Here is an 18,044-nt window from a genome sequence, read left to right as displayed (position 1 = left end):
CCATTGATACCCTGTGATGGGAGATAGCACACATTGACACACTGTGTGTTTTGTGCCTTTAGAAAAATAGATGTATGGAACTACACACATTTTAGGCATGGGATCATGGGGGGAAATAGGAATGTTAAATTTTTGGTTCTTGATTCTAAAAACATTACGATTACATTAGTTAGGGCAGTTTTTCCCAAATCTCCTCCTCAAGATACAAACCCAGGTCATGTTTTTTTGATTTCTTGAATTTGGCACAGGTGATATTGTCATTTTCCTTGTTAGTAATTCGCACAGTCGTTAATAGACGGAGGAAAATCTAGAAAACAGGACCTGGAGGTGCATCTAGAGGAGTGGAGTGGAGAAATACTGAGTTCTGTCCCTAAACTTTAACATTTTAAGGTCACAAAAACATGGTAATTAGTAAGGGCAAACAGGAGCCAACAAATGGAACAATAAACTTCAAACCAGGCAAGAGGAAATTAGAATTTGGCAAGCATGTCTACAAAATCACAGATTCTTTGCTGTAAAGCAGTGGTAGCCTCCATGATTTGCTCCAGTTCCTTCAAACAATGCAACATATCTGCAGTCATTCTGCCAATAGTACATCGTGGAAGATCATGACCTAGATAGAAAAGTAAAAAGTATTAAAGGAACAATGGTCAAGTGGCTGAGGCCCTACATAGTGAGTTATGGGCAAGTTACTAGGCAAATTAAGGAAATACATACCTACCCAGTCTAATGTTGCTTGCAACCTGCTTGCCCTTCAGACACCTACACTACCAGGAATGTACACACTGCAACTACTCTGTAATCTTGGCCCTGGTACCTGGGTCACCCAAACTCGAGTACATAGCAACACTGACAGCTCCTTCCACCTCTTCCTTCTCCATGGTAATGTTAAGGCACTACATACTTTGCTAATGTGTGCTCGAAAACAATTGAAATGTATACACATTTGAAGCAAGATTACAAGAATACTTACATGTGCAAACAAGAGGCTCCCGAATACTTCTTCCTCTTCTGGTTTGCTTTGGCCCTCACTGTGACTCGCGTCAGGGGATTTCGGCAATGTCTGTGCTGGGTCTAGGAGACAGATCCCATGGCTCCAAAGAAACCCCAAGTCCCATCTGTTTCTAGCATCCATTTTGCTACATTAGTTGACCAACCTTGAACTTGGTCTGATGTCAATGTTTGCTCCTGACTAGCAGACTCCACCATGCTGCACTCTGGATGTTTTTCTGTGAAAAATGCATTAAAAAGGGAAGGTGGTGGCATTTTCCAGAGGGCAAACACTTGACAAATGCCAACATTGAAAAATTCCTGCAGTTACCCCCCACCCCTCTTGTCTCCTATGGGATACGGGATACATGATGGCCATCCTAGCAGGTGTGACTCTGTGTGACTGGGAGCCCCGGGGCCTCTCCTCTACCAATGTCTACACTGGCAAGGCTGCATTAATGGGCACTGATGAGCCAGGCAGCAAACAGAAAGTGTTCTTTTCCCTTTAAGTTCTCCCCTAAGCCCATGGCCTTTGGCCCAACTAGAAACACCCCTGTCGGTGGCTAAATTAGTGTGTTTGAAGTTGGTACTTACGTTTTTGGGGGGAAAATGGCTTTGTTGCCTCCCCTGTTGGGGCCTGAGCGAGGGTAGCCTCCCTTGTGGTGGCTTGGCTGGAGCATCCTTTTTTGTGCCTCCCTGTGGAAATAAAAAAAACAATAAGTAGAAAAAAAATGAATGTCCAAAAACATGACCAAATAAGAATGTTCATATATGCTTTATATTTACCTTCATCTTTGGGATCCCAAGTCATACAAAGATTTTATAAAAGCTTATATAGAATTCTCTAGAGCTACTTGGAGAAAGAACATATACAGACAGCTAATTTATACATATACATATTGTTTAGATCCAAATATTGCTTACTTTTTTATGATCTGATGTATGTACTCCATCTGGTCTTGTTCCCGGTGTTTTAGATCAGACCATCTATTTCGGATTTGGTCATTTGATCGTTCCACTGAAAATTCTCTCTGAAAAACGGCGATGAGCTTCTCCAAAATGCTGTCCTTTCGTTTGTTGGGCCTTTCATAATTGCAGTCATAATCGTGCTTCTCTAGGATGCACACCATCTGCACCATCTCACCCTTGCTCATGGGGGTTGCTTTGTGCTTCCTATGAGCTCCACCACCACAGGGCAGGCTGCAATCCGCCAAATCCCCCATGTTGTCCCTCCAGAATGTTCTGTTGTGTGTGTCGCATGCAGAAGAGAGATGGTCATGCCCCAGCGTCATGACGCACTGAGAGCAGAATTTGATGCATGCGCAGTGTGTATAAAGCCAGAACACACGGTCGATGGAACGGCAGTAGGAACGATCTTGGCGTGGAGGACGAATGATTGCCAAAGCACCAATGGAGCCAGAAAACGAAGGTACAATTGAATATTGGGGTATAGGTGGTTAGTAGTTATTAGATTTAGACCTATATTGGGACCAGCTTATGGGTTAAGCCAGACATTATGGTTTGTCTTGTGTTGTGTCTTGCAGGCATCATATCATCATGACTGATAAGTTCACTTCGCCAGAATTTCTCCCCCATTTCATAGATATGTACCAGGAGGTACCCTGTGTCTGGAGGGTGAAGAGTGGAGACTACTCAAATAAAATACTGAGGAAGGCAGCTTTGAAGAAACTGGTAGAGTTGTGCAAACTTGTGTACCCCAGGGCAGATACCAACTATGTCAAGCAAAAGATATCCAACTTTCGGAGTACATTTCAAAGGGAGCTGAACAAGGTCCTGGACTCTGAGAAATCTGGAGCAGTAGCGGATGACCTATATGTCCCCAGGCTGTGGTATTACCACAGCCTGCGGTTTTTGACAGACCAGACAGAACCCAGGCCATCGCTGTCTACGCTCTCTTTGACGTCTGCTGAGGCCACAGCTCCTGAGGTCTGCACAGGTCCTGATGCACAGGATGATGGTGTGGAGGAGCCCAGCCTGACCCAGGTATAGCACTATTGAACATATTTGTATACAAAAATACAATGATGATAACTATATGTTATTGGGAAAATATTTCTGCCTTAACAAAGTGGTTTCCATATCAATAGACAGTAGGGACCAAAAATGATTTGAACAAGAATGAAAAATGCTGGGGTCAGAATGATAGTCTTTTCTATTTCTCCACATTCAATTTGCAACAGTGAGGAGATCAAAATTGTGTGTGATTGATGACCAAACCTAAAAAAAGATTCTAATTATGTCCCATTTTCATACACAGGAAAGTGTCAGTCTTGAGGAGCCAGTGGTGAGTAGCGTTATGTTATTTTTTTCTGCACAATAAAAAAATGTGTTTTACTTCAAATGACCGTTTGGGAGGCAGTTACATAAAAAAAAAATACAATGTAAAATTAACAAGGGACACCAACATAGTTGTATCTTTGATCTTAAAAACTCAGGGATAATGGTGTTGTGGTAACTTGCCCAAAAAAATCAAACAACAAGCATATTAATATTCTTGATATCACTAGAAAACAAATGCCTTTTAATATACGTTTGGCATACTCCATCAGTATCACCAGCAAAGCAGCTTCATTATTATCCCATTTAAAGCGGGGGTCCACCTATCTATCGTTTTTTTTTTTTGAGTTCATTCACAAACTTTTCTTCTCAGCATTACATACTGACATATTGTGTGTAATATGTCCGCTTGTGTCAGATTTCGTCGGAAAGAATAACTTATATTATTCACTGCAGGCGGTTTCCATCTTCATTGTGGGCATTTGAAGCCCACAAGCATTTATTTCCTGGATGTGGTGAATGCTATGCTCCCAGCATTCACCGCTCATTCCCGCACATGCTCAGTGGCATCCTGGGAAGCCTGAGACTAGCTCCCAGGAGTCTGGGAGAGGCTAGAAACTTGCCTACTCCCACGGGAGGAGAACCAGGAAGTGCAAAGAAGAATAGAAAAATAAAAGGTAATTATGGCGATTTAAATTTTTTTAAACGGCATGTCAGCATCTAGGCAAGGAAGAGAATACATACAGATATTATTCAAAATTTGGGTGGAACCCCACTTTAAGAAGAAGAAAATGTGCGCTGCATTTAGACATTTTATAATTTCCTGCGTCATGAATGTTAATTCTCCATTACGAACGCTAGTTTACAAGATCGTCAGCTTTTGACTCGTTCCTTGGTTCCGATCATGCGTGTTTGTTCTTTCGACTTTTGTGTGACGAATTTGTGTACTGACCATCAGAAAATCAGACATGGAGCCGTCGTTTGCCAAAAATTGTCATCGAACATTTGTTGGCCAAAAATTGGAAAACAATTGTTGAAAGGAGCGTATTAACGGTAAGAACTTTGGACAACAGTCTGTCACATGACAATCCCCTTCTGATTTTCGTACTATGTGTAGGAGGCTTAAGACTGGGATTCCATTTAAGTTGATGTGCGTGTAAAGGCAGGCATCCCAACACTTTTGACAATATAGTGTGGGGGTCTGCAACCTGTAGATCGCAATCTACCAGTTGATCTCAGACAGGTGACTGGTAGATCGCAGTCTGGGCTTGCTGACCCACCATCAAAGAGAGTACAATTCAGAGAGACTACTTGTAAAGTGGAGCTGTAGTAGGGAGCAAAAGCTGCATAAGCTGATGCCTCCTCTGTAGTGCTGGCTCCTGTCCCATGCGGCGTGATAACAACTGCACTCCACCTCTTATCCTGGCTGGCTGTCTCCAGAGTGGTGCCAGCAGCAGAAAAAAGAGATCTTCAGGTCAGTGTGAAGCAATACACTGGGCATAATAGCAGCATTGTGTTGCTTTCTCGCCACCTGCTTTAACTCCTTGGATCATGCAGTTGTGGGGTGCTTGCAGAGTGGGCCCATTTACTTGAAGTAGTCGTGTTTGTCAGGTGGTAGTACCCATCAAAAGCAACAGGGGGCTTAATTCCTGCTGTGGCATATATACACCAAATGAGGTAGGGATTGGGGGTGGTAAAATTACCACCCCCCCAACTTTACATGTGAATGAACCCTAAGGGTGCCACTGCTGAATGCAACTAAGGGCTCATTCTCAAGTGTAGCTGGCACTGCTGCTCCCCTAGAAAGTGATCTGAATGTGTTTGACAGGTGGTGAGGAGGCAATGTTGCCTCCTCACCACCTGATTTAAGCCCACAATTGCCATGCAATGCACATGATTGCAACACGGTAGTACAGCAATTAGAGGTTTAAATCAGGTGTAAGGAGGTGACACTGGGTGACACTGTGCCCGGTGTTCTTTGACTTCTCCAATGTTGTTCAGGTAGATCTACAACTCTTTAAGGTTGCCTAGCCCTGATATATTGTATATGCAGTGGCAGGAAAAGTTCACACCCAGCCACTTCACATATGCGTCCATGGCAGTCTAAGGCTGACAGTATTCTCACTGCGCACTCCCAGCACACTCATTAAACTATGTCCAACAGCTCTCAGTCATAGCTTCTGATTGGGAGCCAGCAGGATAGGCTCCTGATCATTTGACTGCTGGGAGAGATAAGAACAGCTGTCATGTGATTGAGGAATCCACTTTGCGCCTGGCATCAAAGCCCACCTGAAGGGTTGCTATAATCATAAGCTCCATCTAATGGCCATAATTCATATACTGTAATTTTGAGATTTACTCTATTCTGTCTAAATCAACCAAGCGATAGACAAGCAATAGCCTCATAATATTCCATTTTTTTCCCCATTTGCAATGCAATTTTTAAAATCCCCCTGAGTATCCGTGACAAAACAGACGCAGACCAGAAGTGGCAAACAAGGAATTTAAAAGAATGTTTTTTTATGTGAGTGCTTTTCTACTTTTACAATACATTTTTGTTTTTATTATACTACACTATGGGATCCTTTTCATATACTTTCTTGTAATATGGGCAAGGTATTTGGGCCGCATGAATAAGTATGAAATTTGAAGGGACAGCACCCTTTATTGCCTGGAACCATTACTGATTTTACCAAGGGAGACCCTAGTGGACAGGAGGCCTGGATGTGTCCGTTGCAAGGAGTGGAGAGACCTTGAGGTGGCACCATGTGTACTTATATGAGCACATTACCTGGTGTGGGAATTCCATATCACCGCAGACTACAGTGTATTACGATTGGCCCTAATGTGAATAAGAGTCTTAAAGAGAGACTGTTTATTTATTTTGCATATCTCATTTTATGAATAAATAATCTAGTTGTTATTACTATATTTGTGCACTATTGATGCCTGTTTCACTGTTACGATCTTTGGGAATTATTATAAGTTGGAGTATTGTATTCATTATTATTTATGATTTATGTTGTTACCAGTTATTTAACCAGTAGCACAGCAATATTTTTATAATCTTGTTTTATAAATACACCCCATAGGCTTTATTTTTTATGCAGCCTGACCACATAGCAATAATGAAAATATGGCTTCAGATAGACTTCCATTATAAATATAATTTGTAGAAGTTAAAAAAAATAGACAGATTTGATTATCTAACATTTATTGTTTCAACAAAGCCTTATTACAACGTTTAGTATTGTTTAAATCAAATACGGTAAATCTCAAAGAAAGCTGAATACATGTAAACCCATGGGTACGTTATGAAAACATAGATTTAGATATAGATATAGATGTATATTTATTTGGGTTTCTTAAGTATGCTGCAAATGCTTCCCATTGGTTCACATTTTTTAACATAGTAGACAATTTTGAAAAACTTCTTTTTCAGCTTTGCGTTTCCCGCTATCAGCACCATGGAGTGGAAAGTTGGATAGAAGATCACTAACACAAAGATGACATTATTATTAAAGGTTTGATAGAAATTAAAACGAAGTAAAACAGTCACAATAAAGTAACAGATGGTCATGAACTCCACCAGACAAACAGATCTAATAGCTGTAAAATGTGCATCCATCTTGGGTGTCGTAAAGCTTGTGATGGTACTTTTTATACGTGTCACATGACCCACAATCGTTCGGAGCAAAAATGTTGTTGAAATGCTGACCATTATAAAGGGTAGAAAATGTCCAAGAAAGTAGGATGGCACTAGAAACATAATTTCTTTCTCGATGCTTGAATTGCTTTGTGGGTCAAATCTGGGAAACATTAAATCCAAAGGGTCATTGTAGTTGCAGACAAATATAAAGCCAGAGAGCAATGCCATCAATATAGATGATATGATCATGTATAGCACAAGCTGAGGAATTCTTAGTTTAATACGAATAAGCAAAGTGTTTTTAAAGATGGTGACCTTGACGAAGTAGAGGAAGCAGAGCCACATGGCGAACCAAAGACTGGAGAAGTCTAGGAATAAATATGTTAAGTTAAGGATCCAGTTCAGAGCAGAAATGCCATAAACGTTAAGGTTGAAGACTCGAATGATAATGTTGAAGATCAAGAGACACATATGGATTGAGCGAGAGAGTCCCAGGCTCAAAAAGATTTTATCAAAGGGCTTCAATTTCTTGCCTGCCTTCCAGTCCAAGACGTTGGAGATTGTAATGAAGGCATTTGCTACCAAGCCCAAAAAAGTCTCAGCCAAGCCTATGGCATAAACGGTCAGTAAGGCTGAAGTCGCCATGGTTGTTTTAGGTGTCCTTCACGTTTCTTTACCTGAAAGATAAAATTAACAAGTACATAAAACACATTTTGAACATTTGTGAGATACTGGGACTTCAGTAGCTAACAAAATACCTTTTTCAGAACTGCAACCTGGCAGAGATAAAATTCAGAACTCTTTAACTAAAGTATACCCATACTTCTTGGAAGATTTGATTAAAATTTAATGCATTAGCGCATGACTGCTTGATGCAAATAGAATTTCAAATTATTAAATGAACCCTTGAACTCTGAAAATATTTTTTTTTTTATTCATGTGGCAGGGAAATGTATTACGTGCCATGCAAACTATAAATTCAAACTTAAAGTTGAACTCCACTCCAATATTAAAAAAAAAAAAGTTTTACAAAGGGAAAGTTAAGATACCAAAATAAAATGTAATATAGTAGAGAACCCCTTAATATGTACAGTATACTAGCACCTCTACTTTAAAAAAATAGATTGCCAAAAAGGACCATGCAATCATCTCCTAATATCAGGTGTGACAGGACTGTGTCATGTCATGATGAAACAAGGGTTTGGTGGCACCCTGGGTTCCAGATTGTGTGTCTTATTGGGAGAAAACTTGCTTTTCAATTTTTTTCAGGTTTAACATTTAAAGTAAAGAAAAAACACGCGGGGACTTTTCAGGTGCTACACGGATATACACTCACCAGCCACTTTATTAGGTATACCTTGCTAGTACTGGGTTGGACCCCCTTTTGCCTCCAGAACTGCCTTAATTCTTTGTGGCATAGATACAACAAGTTACTGGAAACAATACTCAGAGATTTTGGTCCATATTGACATCATAGCATCATGCAGTTGCTGCAGGTTTGTCAGCTGCACATCCATGATGTGAATCTCCCATTCCACAACATCCCAAAGGTACTCTGGTGACTGTGGAGACCATTTGAGTACAGTGAACCCAAAGTCATGTTTAAGAAACCATTGGTAAGATGATTTGAGCTTTATGACATGGTGCATTATCCTGCTGGAAGGAGCCATCAGAAGATGGGTACACTGTAGTCATAAAGGGATGGACATGGTCAGCAACATTACCCAGGTAGGCCGTGGTGTTAAAACGCTGCTCAATTGGTACTAAGTGGTCCAAAGTGTTCCAAGAAAATATCCCCCACACCATTACACCACCACCACCAGCCTGAACTGTTATTACAAGGCAGGATGGATCCATGCTTTCATGTTATTTAAACCAAATTCTGACCCTACCATGTGAATGTGGAAGCTGAAATCGAGACTTCATCAGACCAGGAAACGTTTTTCCAATCTTCTATTGTCCACTTTTGGTGAGCCTGTGTGAATTGTAGCCTCCGTTTTCTGTTCTTAGCTGACAGAAGTGGCACCCGGTGTGGTCTTCTGTTTCTGTAGCCCATCTGCTTCAAGGTTCAATGTATTGTGCGTTCAGAGATGGTATTCTCCATGCCACGGTTGCAACAAGTGGTTATTTGAGTTACTGTACCTTGTACCTGTGTCTGCCCATTCTCCTCTGACATCAACAAGGCATTTTCATCCACACAAATGCCGCTCACTGGATATTTTCTCATTTTCGGACCATTCTCTGTAAACCCGAGAGATGGTTTTGTGTGAAAATTCAAGCAGATCAGCAGTTTTTTTAAATACTCAGACCAGCCCGTCCGGAACCAACAACCATGTCACTTATATCCCCTTCTTCCCCATTCTGAAGCTTGGTTTGGACTTTAGCAAGTCAGCTTCACCATGTCTAGATGTCTAAATGCATTGAGTTGCTGCCATGTGATTGGCTGATTAGCAAATTGCGTTACTAAGCAATTGAACAGCGTACCTAATAAAGTGGCTGGTGAGTGTATTCTACATACACATTATATCATGTTAAAAATCTTTCATTGAATAGGAATAATCGTATATATTGAAAAAAAAGTAAAACTTTCTTAAAAAGAAGAATTCATGTTTTTTTTTTAGGGAGCCTATTAAGGCCTTAGTACGTGCAAAAGAACCTTAATGTTTCAACAATGTACCAGTTCACGTGTTATGCCGCGTACACACGGTCGGACTTTTCACCTACAAAAGTCCGACAGCCTGTCCGACATACTTCCGACGTACCTTCGGCGGACTAGCGGCAGACTTTCTTACGAACGGACTCACACACACACGACCACACAAAAGTACGACAGCCTAGTACGCGGTGACGTACACCAAGTCCGACGAGACTATAAAACGGAAGTTCAATAGCCCGTACGACACCCTTTGGGCTCCTTCTGCTAATCTCGTGTTTATCTCGTGTTAGTAGAAGTTTGGTGAGAGACGATTCGCGCTTGTGAGACTCGTATTTTTCAGTTCGTTTTAACTGTTGTTCAGTCTGTGCTTGTGAGGTTTGTATCTGCTTTTCAGTGCGTTTGGTCAGTTGGCATTGAGAAATCTTTGTTTTATTGGCCGCTCGTTCCTGATTTTCAGGTCGTTCTTCACAGGCCTTGCTGTTCTTCAGTGCGTTCTGTTTAGTGCGTTCTGACCAGCCGACCGTTTTGAAGCCATGTTACCTGTACGTACTCATCGTAGAGCTCGTGCATTGTATGTGCTTGGTGCTGTAGTTTATTCTTCAGCCCAAGACCAGTCCATGAACAGGGCGAGGAGGAGTTCATGGACCAAGAATTGGTTGCTTCAGCGTGACCAGTTCTGTCACATGCCTTTGCTCCGTGAGATCCGTGAGAATAATCCTGAGGATTTCAGGAACTTTCTCCGGATGACGGACCCCGTTTTTGACCGTTTGTTGGCTTTGCTGACCCCCTATATCAGCAGGCAGGATACCTGCATGAGGCAAGCCATCACTCCGGAGCAGAGGCTGGTCGCTACCTTGCGGTATTTGGCCACAGGGAGAAGCCTGCAGGACCTTAAGTTCTCGACAGGCATCTCCCCCCAGGCTCTGGGGATCATTATCCCAGAGACCTGTTCTGCCATCATACAGGTCCTGCAGAAGGACTATATTAAGGTAAGATATTTTTCTTTTATTAGCATCACATGTTCTTTTATGTAATCTTTGATAATGTAATGTATTTCTTGCTTCAAACACTACTTACCATCATTGCAATATAGTGTGAATGTCCCCTTTTTATCCTCACACATGCTGGAATTTTTTCCTGTTATTTTTTGTCATGCATGTATATTTTCCTTCAATAACCTCCCCAGCATGAAGTGATGGGAACATATCCACCTAGTCTACACATTTTGAATGTATTTTGTTTGAGTGTATTTAGTGTGCTGCTAATGAGCAATTATCTAGATTTCACAACCCCCCCACCCCCCCCCACCTAAACTCACTCCAAATAGTGTGCTGCTAATGAGCAATTATCTAGATTTCACAACCCCCCCACCCCCCCACCTAAACTCACTCCAAATAGTGTGCTGCTAATGAGCAATTATCTAGATTTCACAACCCCCCCACCCCCACCTTCGTTAAAATTTGCTTGAATGTTCTGTGGTGTTGATTTGTCTAAAGCAAATATATGTTGCAGTTTGCAAAATGCATGTGCACTCTACAAGTGCATTTGTTCCAGTGCTTTAGTAAATGAGCAGAAGCTCTGCTGATTTCCATCATCAAATCATATGCAAGCCTCAAAGTGTTTTCATTAATTGCCCTTGCCTGTGATTGTGTACTCCTTGCAACATGAATGCCTTTTTACATTACCTCATTTACTGTAAGCTGGTTAGCAACTGCACCTGCAGAGTGCGACAACTGCAGTCTTGTAGCCTTTTTAGTCCCTAAATTCCTGCGTGTCCTAAAAGTAATTTTTTTTAGGGATTTCACAACCCCCTAAAATGTAATCAAGGTTCCATCAGAGGGGGTGAGCAATCTGATAAGTGTGCCTTTCCATATTAGTTATTCCAGAAGAATGAAATTATTGAATGTTATACTGATGCTGGGGAATAATGTTTTTAATTGTCTAATTTTCTTGCAATGTTAGCTTCCAAATTAATTGATTTTGGTTTTCTTGTTTGATTCCCCAGTTTCCTTCAACGCCACAGGAATGGCAGACTGTGGCATCCCATTTTGCCAGCCGTTGGGACTTTCCCAATTGTGGAGGGGCTATAGATGGGAAACATGTCCACATTGTGCCACCACCCCATTCGGGGTCATATTATTTTAATTATAAGGGGTTCCACAGTATTGTTTTAATGGCGGTGGTGTCGGCACACTATGATTTTTTATATGTGGACGTGGGGAAGAATGGCCGGATGTCGGATGGAGGAGTATTTGCCCAGACGGAGTTCTGCCAGCGTCTCCAGAGTGGTGGCCTGGGATTGCCACCTGATGAGGATAACGTGGAAGGACTCCCCTTTGTCTTCATTGCCGATGAAGCCTTCGCTCTCAGCAAGCACCTCATGAGGCCATTCCCCCAAAGAACCCTCACCCCGGAGAGGAGGGTTTTTAATTACCGGCTGGCCAGAGCTAGAAGAGTGGTTGAGAATGCGTTTGGAATTCTGGCCAGCCGGTTCCGCCTGTTTCAAACAGCCATTAATTTGGCGGAATACAAACTTAATTTTATCATTTTATCATGCTGCATTCTGCACAACTTTTTAAACAAGCATTCTACCAATTATATAGGCACGGTTGGGCCTGAGGCCGGACAAATAGAAGCCAACCTTACTGGCCTGGATACTGTCCGTATTGGCTTGGCCCCCCAAAGTGCCCGTCAAGTTAGACAGCAATATGTTAATTATTTTATGGGTAGGGGGGCCATTGCAATGGGCCAGGATATATAATTTTTTACAATAAAAAAAATATTGCGGAAATCTGGCATTATATTTATTGCTTGCCTTTCTTTTGGGCTGTCTCCTAGGTTATGGTCGAGCAGTTGTAGTGCCAACTGTATTTGAATTTTAAAAATGTCTAAATAAGCTCCATTGCCACTGTAAACAACTTTTTTACAATTATAACCAAACTGATACTGAGCCTTGAAATAACAAACCACACATTTTTTAAAATCCTATAAGGAGATGTTTTTATTCATGGTTGTTATGCATTCAGTTCTGCATTTAGTATAAAATGTTCATAGACAAAAATATAATGATATCTTAATAATGTAGCAAAATATAATTATATTTAAATATTTCTACCTAATCCACAAAAAATATTTTTGGCTTTTTGATTTTCGCAAACAGGCTTTTTTTTTTTTTTTTTTTTTTTGGAAAATCAAGTTTTGTTTTTTTTTTTTATTTTTTAAAAGCAATTTTTTTTTTTATTTTTTTTTTTTTTTAATCAAGTTTTTTTATTTTTTTTTTTGGTTTTTGCAAATCAAGTTTTTTTTATTTTTTTTTGGTTTTTTAATCAAGTTTTTTATTTTGTTGGTTTTTTAAAATCAATTTTTTTTTTTTTTTGGGTTTTTTAAAATCAATTTTTTTTTTTTTTGGGTTTTTTAAAATCAATTTTTTTTTTTTTGGGTTTTTTAAAATCAATTTTTTTTTTTTTGGGTTTTTTAAAATCAATTTTTTTTTTTTTGGGTTTTTTAAAATCAATTTTTTTTTTTTTTGGGGGGTTTTTTAGAAAATCAAGTTTTATTTTTTTGTGGATTTTTGAGGTATATACGAGAAACAGCCCTCCTTTTTGACATTAGGTTAAACAGCCATTTATGTTCTGCCAAAAAAAGAAAGAGAAGGCCCAGAATGGGGTCAGCAAAACAGGAAATGAAGGACATGATTGATGTTTTGGGGTTTAAAAAAGGGCATTTAGATTCGACCCAAAACATCAATCATGTCCTTCATTTCCTGCTGCATACGATCCAGCCGATTACGCATTTCATCCATGTCTTTATTCCAGGCCATTATTTGACCAATTAGCCGTTGGGCACTTTCAGAGGTGAAATAGTCACTTCTTGTTGTTGTACCTAAAGTGGAATGAAACCAAAAAATGTCTTTAGAAATATGCACACATACATAGTTTACCTTACCATAAATAAAGCTGTTGTCTCAGACACTGACCTGGTGGGGTGCCCATGTAGCCTAATTCCTCCACATCCTCGGGGGTGGCACTGTTGCTTGAATGAAGCACAACCAGATCCCCTAAAATAGAGTAGACAAATTACATTAAACAAAAGGCAGCCATGCATAGATTAACGTAAGCTGGTGTGTCAGACACTCACCTGGTGGGGTGCCCATGTCGCCCACCTCTCCTTCCTCCACATCCTCAATGGGACTTGGGCTGATTTCCCAATCATGTTTTGCTTGGGGTGGACTGTCTTCTTGTTGTTGGCTGAGTGATTTTTCCCCTATGTGAAACAAAAAATTATTAATCTAATTAGCACACAGATATTTTAGTACATAGTAATTTTCCAACATTTGTAGTCAAGTGGTTTGTGTAGAGTTCCTATTTTACCTCAATATTTAAAATTATAAAGACATATCGGATAGATAGATATCAATATCTCAAAATATAGTTAATAATCTTTTGATCTCTCTCTATATCTGGAACAAAATCTCTAAATATCTAACTAAATGTAAAATAAAAAAATTAAGATAACTTCAAATATTCAAAAAGAATGTTTTACATTTCTATATCTATCTATCTACCTATCTCTATATTTCTCTCTCTCTCTCTATATTTCTCTCTCTCTCTCTCTCTCTCTATATCTATATCTATATCTATATAATATCTATCTATATAATCTCTCTCTATATATATATATATATATATATATATATATATATATATATATATAATCTCTATATATATATATATATATATATATATATAAAATCTCTCTCTATATATATATATATATATATATATATATATATATATATCTATCTATATATATATATATATATATATATATATATCTCTATCTATATATATCTCTATCTATATATATATATATATATATAGATAGAGATATATATATAGAGATATATATATAGAAATATATATATATAGAGATATATATATAGAGATATATATAGAGATATATATATATATATAGAGATATATATATAGAGATATATAGATATAGATATAGATATATAGATATAGATATAGATATAGATATAGATAGAGAGAAATATAGAGATAGGTAGATAGATAGATAGATATATCTCTATATATATCTATCTATAGATATGTAACGAGGTTTATTAAAAGATCGTTTAAAACGATGAACAAAAAATCGTATAGGAAGGAAAAGCACATGGAGCAGTATACAAGGTAATAAACACAAGAGAAAAACACGACAAGTACTAACTTTTTTTAAGAACTTTCCGGATACGTCGGTATTGATCCGGCTCCCTGAGTTTCAGGTCAGACCATCTTTTTCTCAGTTGATCTTTGGAGCGCTGGACCCCAAAAGATGCCTGCAAAGTCTCCACGACCTTCGCCATTATTTTGGCCTTGCGCAAATTTGGCCGTGCGTACGGCCCATAATTGCCATCATAGTCGTCTTTGTGAAGAATGGCCACCATCTCCACCATCTCTTTAAAACTCATATTAGAGGCCTTAAATCTAGGCCTCATAGATTTCGTTGACGTTCCAGCCTCCGGGCTGTCTCCACTACCTGAGGTTGTCAACATTTCAGGTGTCTCCGCCATTCTTTAACTCCACTACGCGCCGTAACAAAAAATGGGCGGAGAACATGAGTTAAAATCGAACGTCAGGGGCGGGCGACGCAGGCGGAGTTTCCACACATGCGTAGTGTATAAAGAGGGGCCTTGCGCACGTGTCGTACGTACGTTCTGTGCGTCGAATTAGGGGGCGGAGAACATGAGTTAATTTCGAACGTCAGGGGCGGGCGACGCAGGCGGAGTTTCACACATGCGTAGTGTATAAAGAGCCTTGCGCACGTGTCGTACGTACGTTCTGTGCGTCGAATTAGGGGGCGGAGAACATGAGTTAATTTCGAACGTCAGGGGCGGGCGACGCAGGCGGAGTTTCACACATGCGTAGTGTATAAAGAGCCTTGCGCACGTGTCGTACGTACGTTTTGTGGTAGGTGATAGTGGACCAGGACGTTACAAAACGAAGGTAATTTTATATATATATTTTTGGGGTTTTATGGTCATGACTTTGTAGCAAGCGGCCTATATGGCTTGATAGATTGATGAGGCCTACATAGGGAGAAGATGATGAGGGGTTAGCAGAAACCTATAATAAAAGTGTTTTTTGTCTTGTGACTTCATCTTTTCCAGATATAATGAATCCCTTATTTAAGGATCCAGAGTTCCTTACAGCTTTTATTTCGAAATATCGAGAGATGAGGAATTTGTGGGAGGTGAAACACCCTCAGTATTATGCAAAGCATGTGAGGAAGTCAACGCTGGAGAGACTTCTGGCCTTTGTCCATCCCGGAAGCAACAATGGAGACATTGCTCAAGAAAATTGGGGTCTTGAGGAACATGTATAAGAGGGAGCATAAGAAGATCCAGGAATCAAGGAGATCAGGAGCATCAGCAGATGATGTTTATGTACCCAGGCTGTGGTACTACAATCAACTCCGTTTTCTGGATGACCAGAATGAAGCCAGGCCATCACTTTCAACCCTTCCCTCCACCCTTCCCTCCACCCCAGCAGAGGCTGATGAGGAGCAAGCTGGGTCTTCCATCCTGGATGAACCAGATATGACCATCTGGAGTCAGGTAAATTATTTTAACAAATATTTACTGTACTAATATTAATGATGTTAACTGGATGTTATAATTGTCTAAAATAATTTGGCACTCAAAATTGTGTATACATATCAATTGACAGTAGTGGCTAAATATGTTTGGCACCTGCTTGAAATAATTATGGTGTCTGATTAGACTCTTTTATTAAAGAGAAGTATTCACATTGAATTTGCTATTCATGAGAAGCAAACTGTGTGTCATTGATGAACCCAAAAAAATATACTCAAACTATTGTCCTTTTTTTATACACAGGATGAGTCCATCCAGGAGGAATGTGGGGAAAGTGGCAGGCAGGAGGAGACCAGGCCCATGGACAGCCTGGAGGAGGCCGGATTCACCATCATCCTGGAGGAGGCTGGGCCCAGTGTCAGGCAGGAGGTGGCTGCTCCCAGTGAGGTGGCTGCTCCCAGTGAGGTGGCTGGGCCAAGTGAGGTGGCTGGGCCAAGTGAGGTGGCTGGGCCCAGTAGGAGCCTGACCGAATCCCAAGTGCCTCCCCTCCACCTTCCCAAAAAAAGGGCCAGGAAGGGGATGGTCACACAGGACACATCCCTGCGCCTCATGCAAGAGGCCACCCGTTTTTTAAGGAGCCCCCCCGAAGCGGAAGAATCCTATGGCTGCTACTTAGCCAGCAGGCTTCTTCAGATGGATTGGGAGCAGCGCCTCATTTGTGAGCGCCTATTTGGGGAAACAATCCATAAGGGGCTGCAGGGCACGCTAACACAAAACACCCAACTACATGAGGCAGCCCCCCCTCCTCCTCCTCCTCCTCCTCCTCCTCCTCCTCCTGCCACAACTGAAACACCAGAGCCACAGCCTCAAAAGAAGGCTGCAGGGCAGCGTGGAGGAAAGGCTGCAGGGAAGAGAAGAAAGTGATGACCTGGGTTCAGTCTGGTCTGACAGAAGACGCAGGCTGTTGTAGGACCACAGTCTGGGGACATCTAGATCATCTGCTGGTGCTGTTGATCTCTGGGATTCTTGGACCAGATTGTGCTCCCTCTTATATGGACTCCGCAAGATCCCAATTTTCTGGTACACCGACTTTTTCCAGCGTTGACTTCCTCTTTATTTTATTTTGACCATGAATAAATGGATCTTTTTTGAGTTTAGCAAAAGACTTTATGTGTTTTCTTTGAAATCATTGATTTTACACACAATGTTAAATTAACAAGGGACAACAATCTCATTGAGTTTTGAAAAAACACACCAAAAATACATTACTAATGTTAATAATGTTCAAGTGGTAAGTCTTGAAAATAAAAAAATTTACATAACCAAAAACGGTGCTTTGGGTTAACTTTATCTAAAAACTAAAAAATAATCACTATTAAAAAAAAACAGAATAATGGGTTCTTTGTGGTAACTTTACAAACCTAAAAAAAAAAATAAAAAAGGGGAAAAAGTATTATTAGTATGGAAACATTGTTTTTAAAATGCATACTATATCATTCATGAGATCAAAGAGAAAAAGAATCCAGAAATCAGTTTGGGAGAACTCTGATTATGAACAGCAAAACACCTTCGTTCTTTAGAGCCTTCGTAAAGAAGAAATAAAATGCGCTGCATTCAACGATCACAGATTTTGCAGCGTGATGAATGTGCTACCTACAATACGAACACTAGTTTTACTAGACCGAGTGCTTCCGTTTAGTTTTTGCTTATGAGCATGCGTCGTTTTTTTGTCCGTCGGACTAGCATACAGACGAGCGGACTTCGGGGTCCGTCGTAGTTACGACGTAAAGATTTGAAGCATGCTTCAAATCTAAAGTCCGTCGGATTTGAGGCTAAAAAAGTCCGTTTAAAGT

The 18,044-nt window shown here is 40.3% G+C and overlaps 1 protein-coding gene across 1 annotated transcript; it reads right to left on the bottom strand.

Moving 5' to 3' along the window:
- Positions 1-6,640: 6,640 nt before the first annotated feature.
- Positions 6,641-7,582, bottom strand: LOC141141125 (taste receptor type 2 member 9-like). The gene has a single exon (XM_073628832.1). The coding sequence runs from the start codon at positions 7,580-7,582 to the stop codon at positions 6,641-6,643; it is 942 nt and encodes a 313-aa protein (XP_073484933.1).
- Between the last annotated feature and the right edge of the window lie 10,462 nt (positions 7,583-18,044).

Source organism: Aquarana catesbeiana, linkage group LG04 (assembly GCF_042186555.1).
Source record: "Aquarana catesbeiana isolate 2022-GZ linkage group LG04, ASM4218655v1, whole genome shotgun sequence".
NCBI classification, from domain to species: domain Eukaryota; kingdom Metazoa; phylum Chordata; class Amphibia; order Anura; family Ranidae; genus Aquarana; species Aquarana catesbeiana.
This window is presented reverse-complemented; position numbering and strand designations above follow the sequence as displayed.

Excerpts from the sequence above, each read along its gene's own strand:
- LOC141141125 (XM_073628832.1), bottom strand. The coding sequence starts at position 7,582 with ATGGCGACTTCAGCCTTACTGACCGTTTATGCCATAGGCTTGGCTGAG.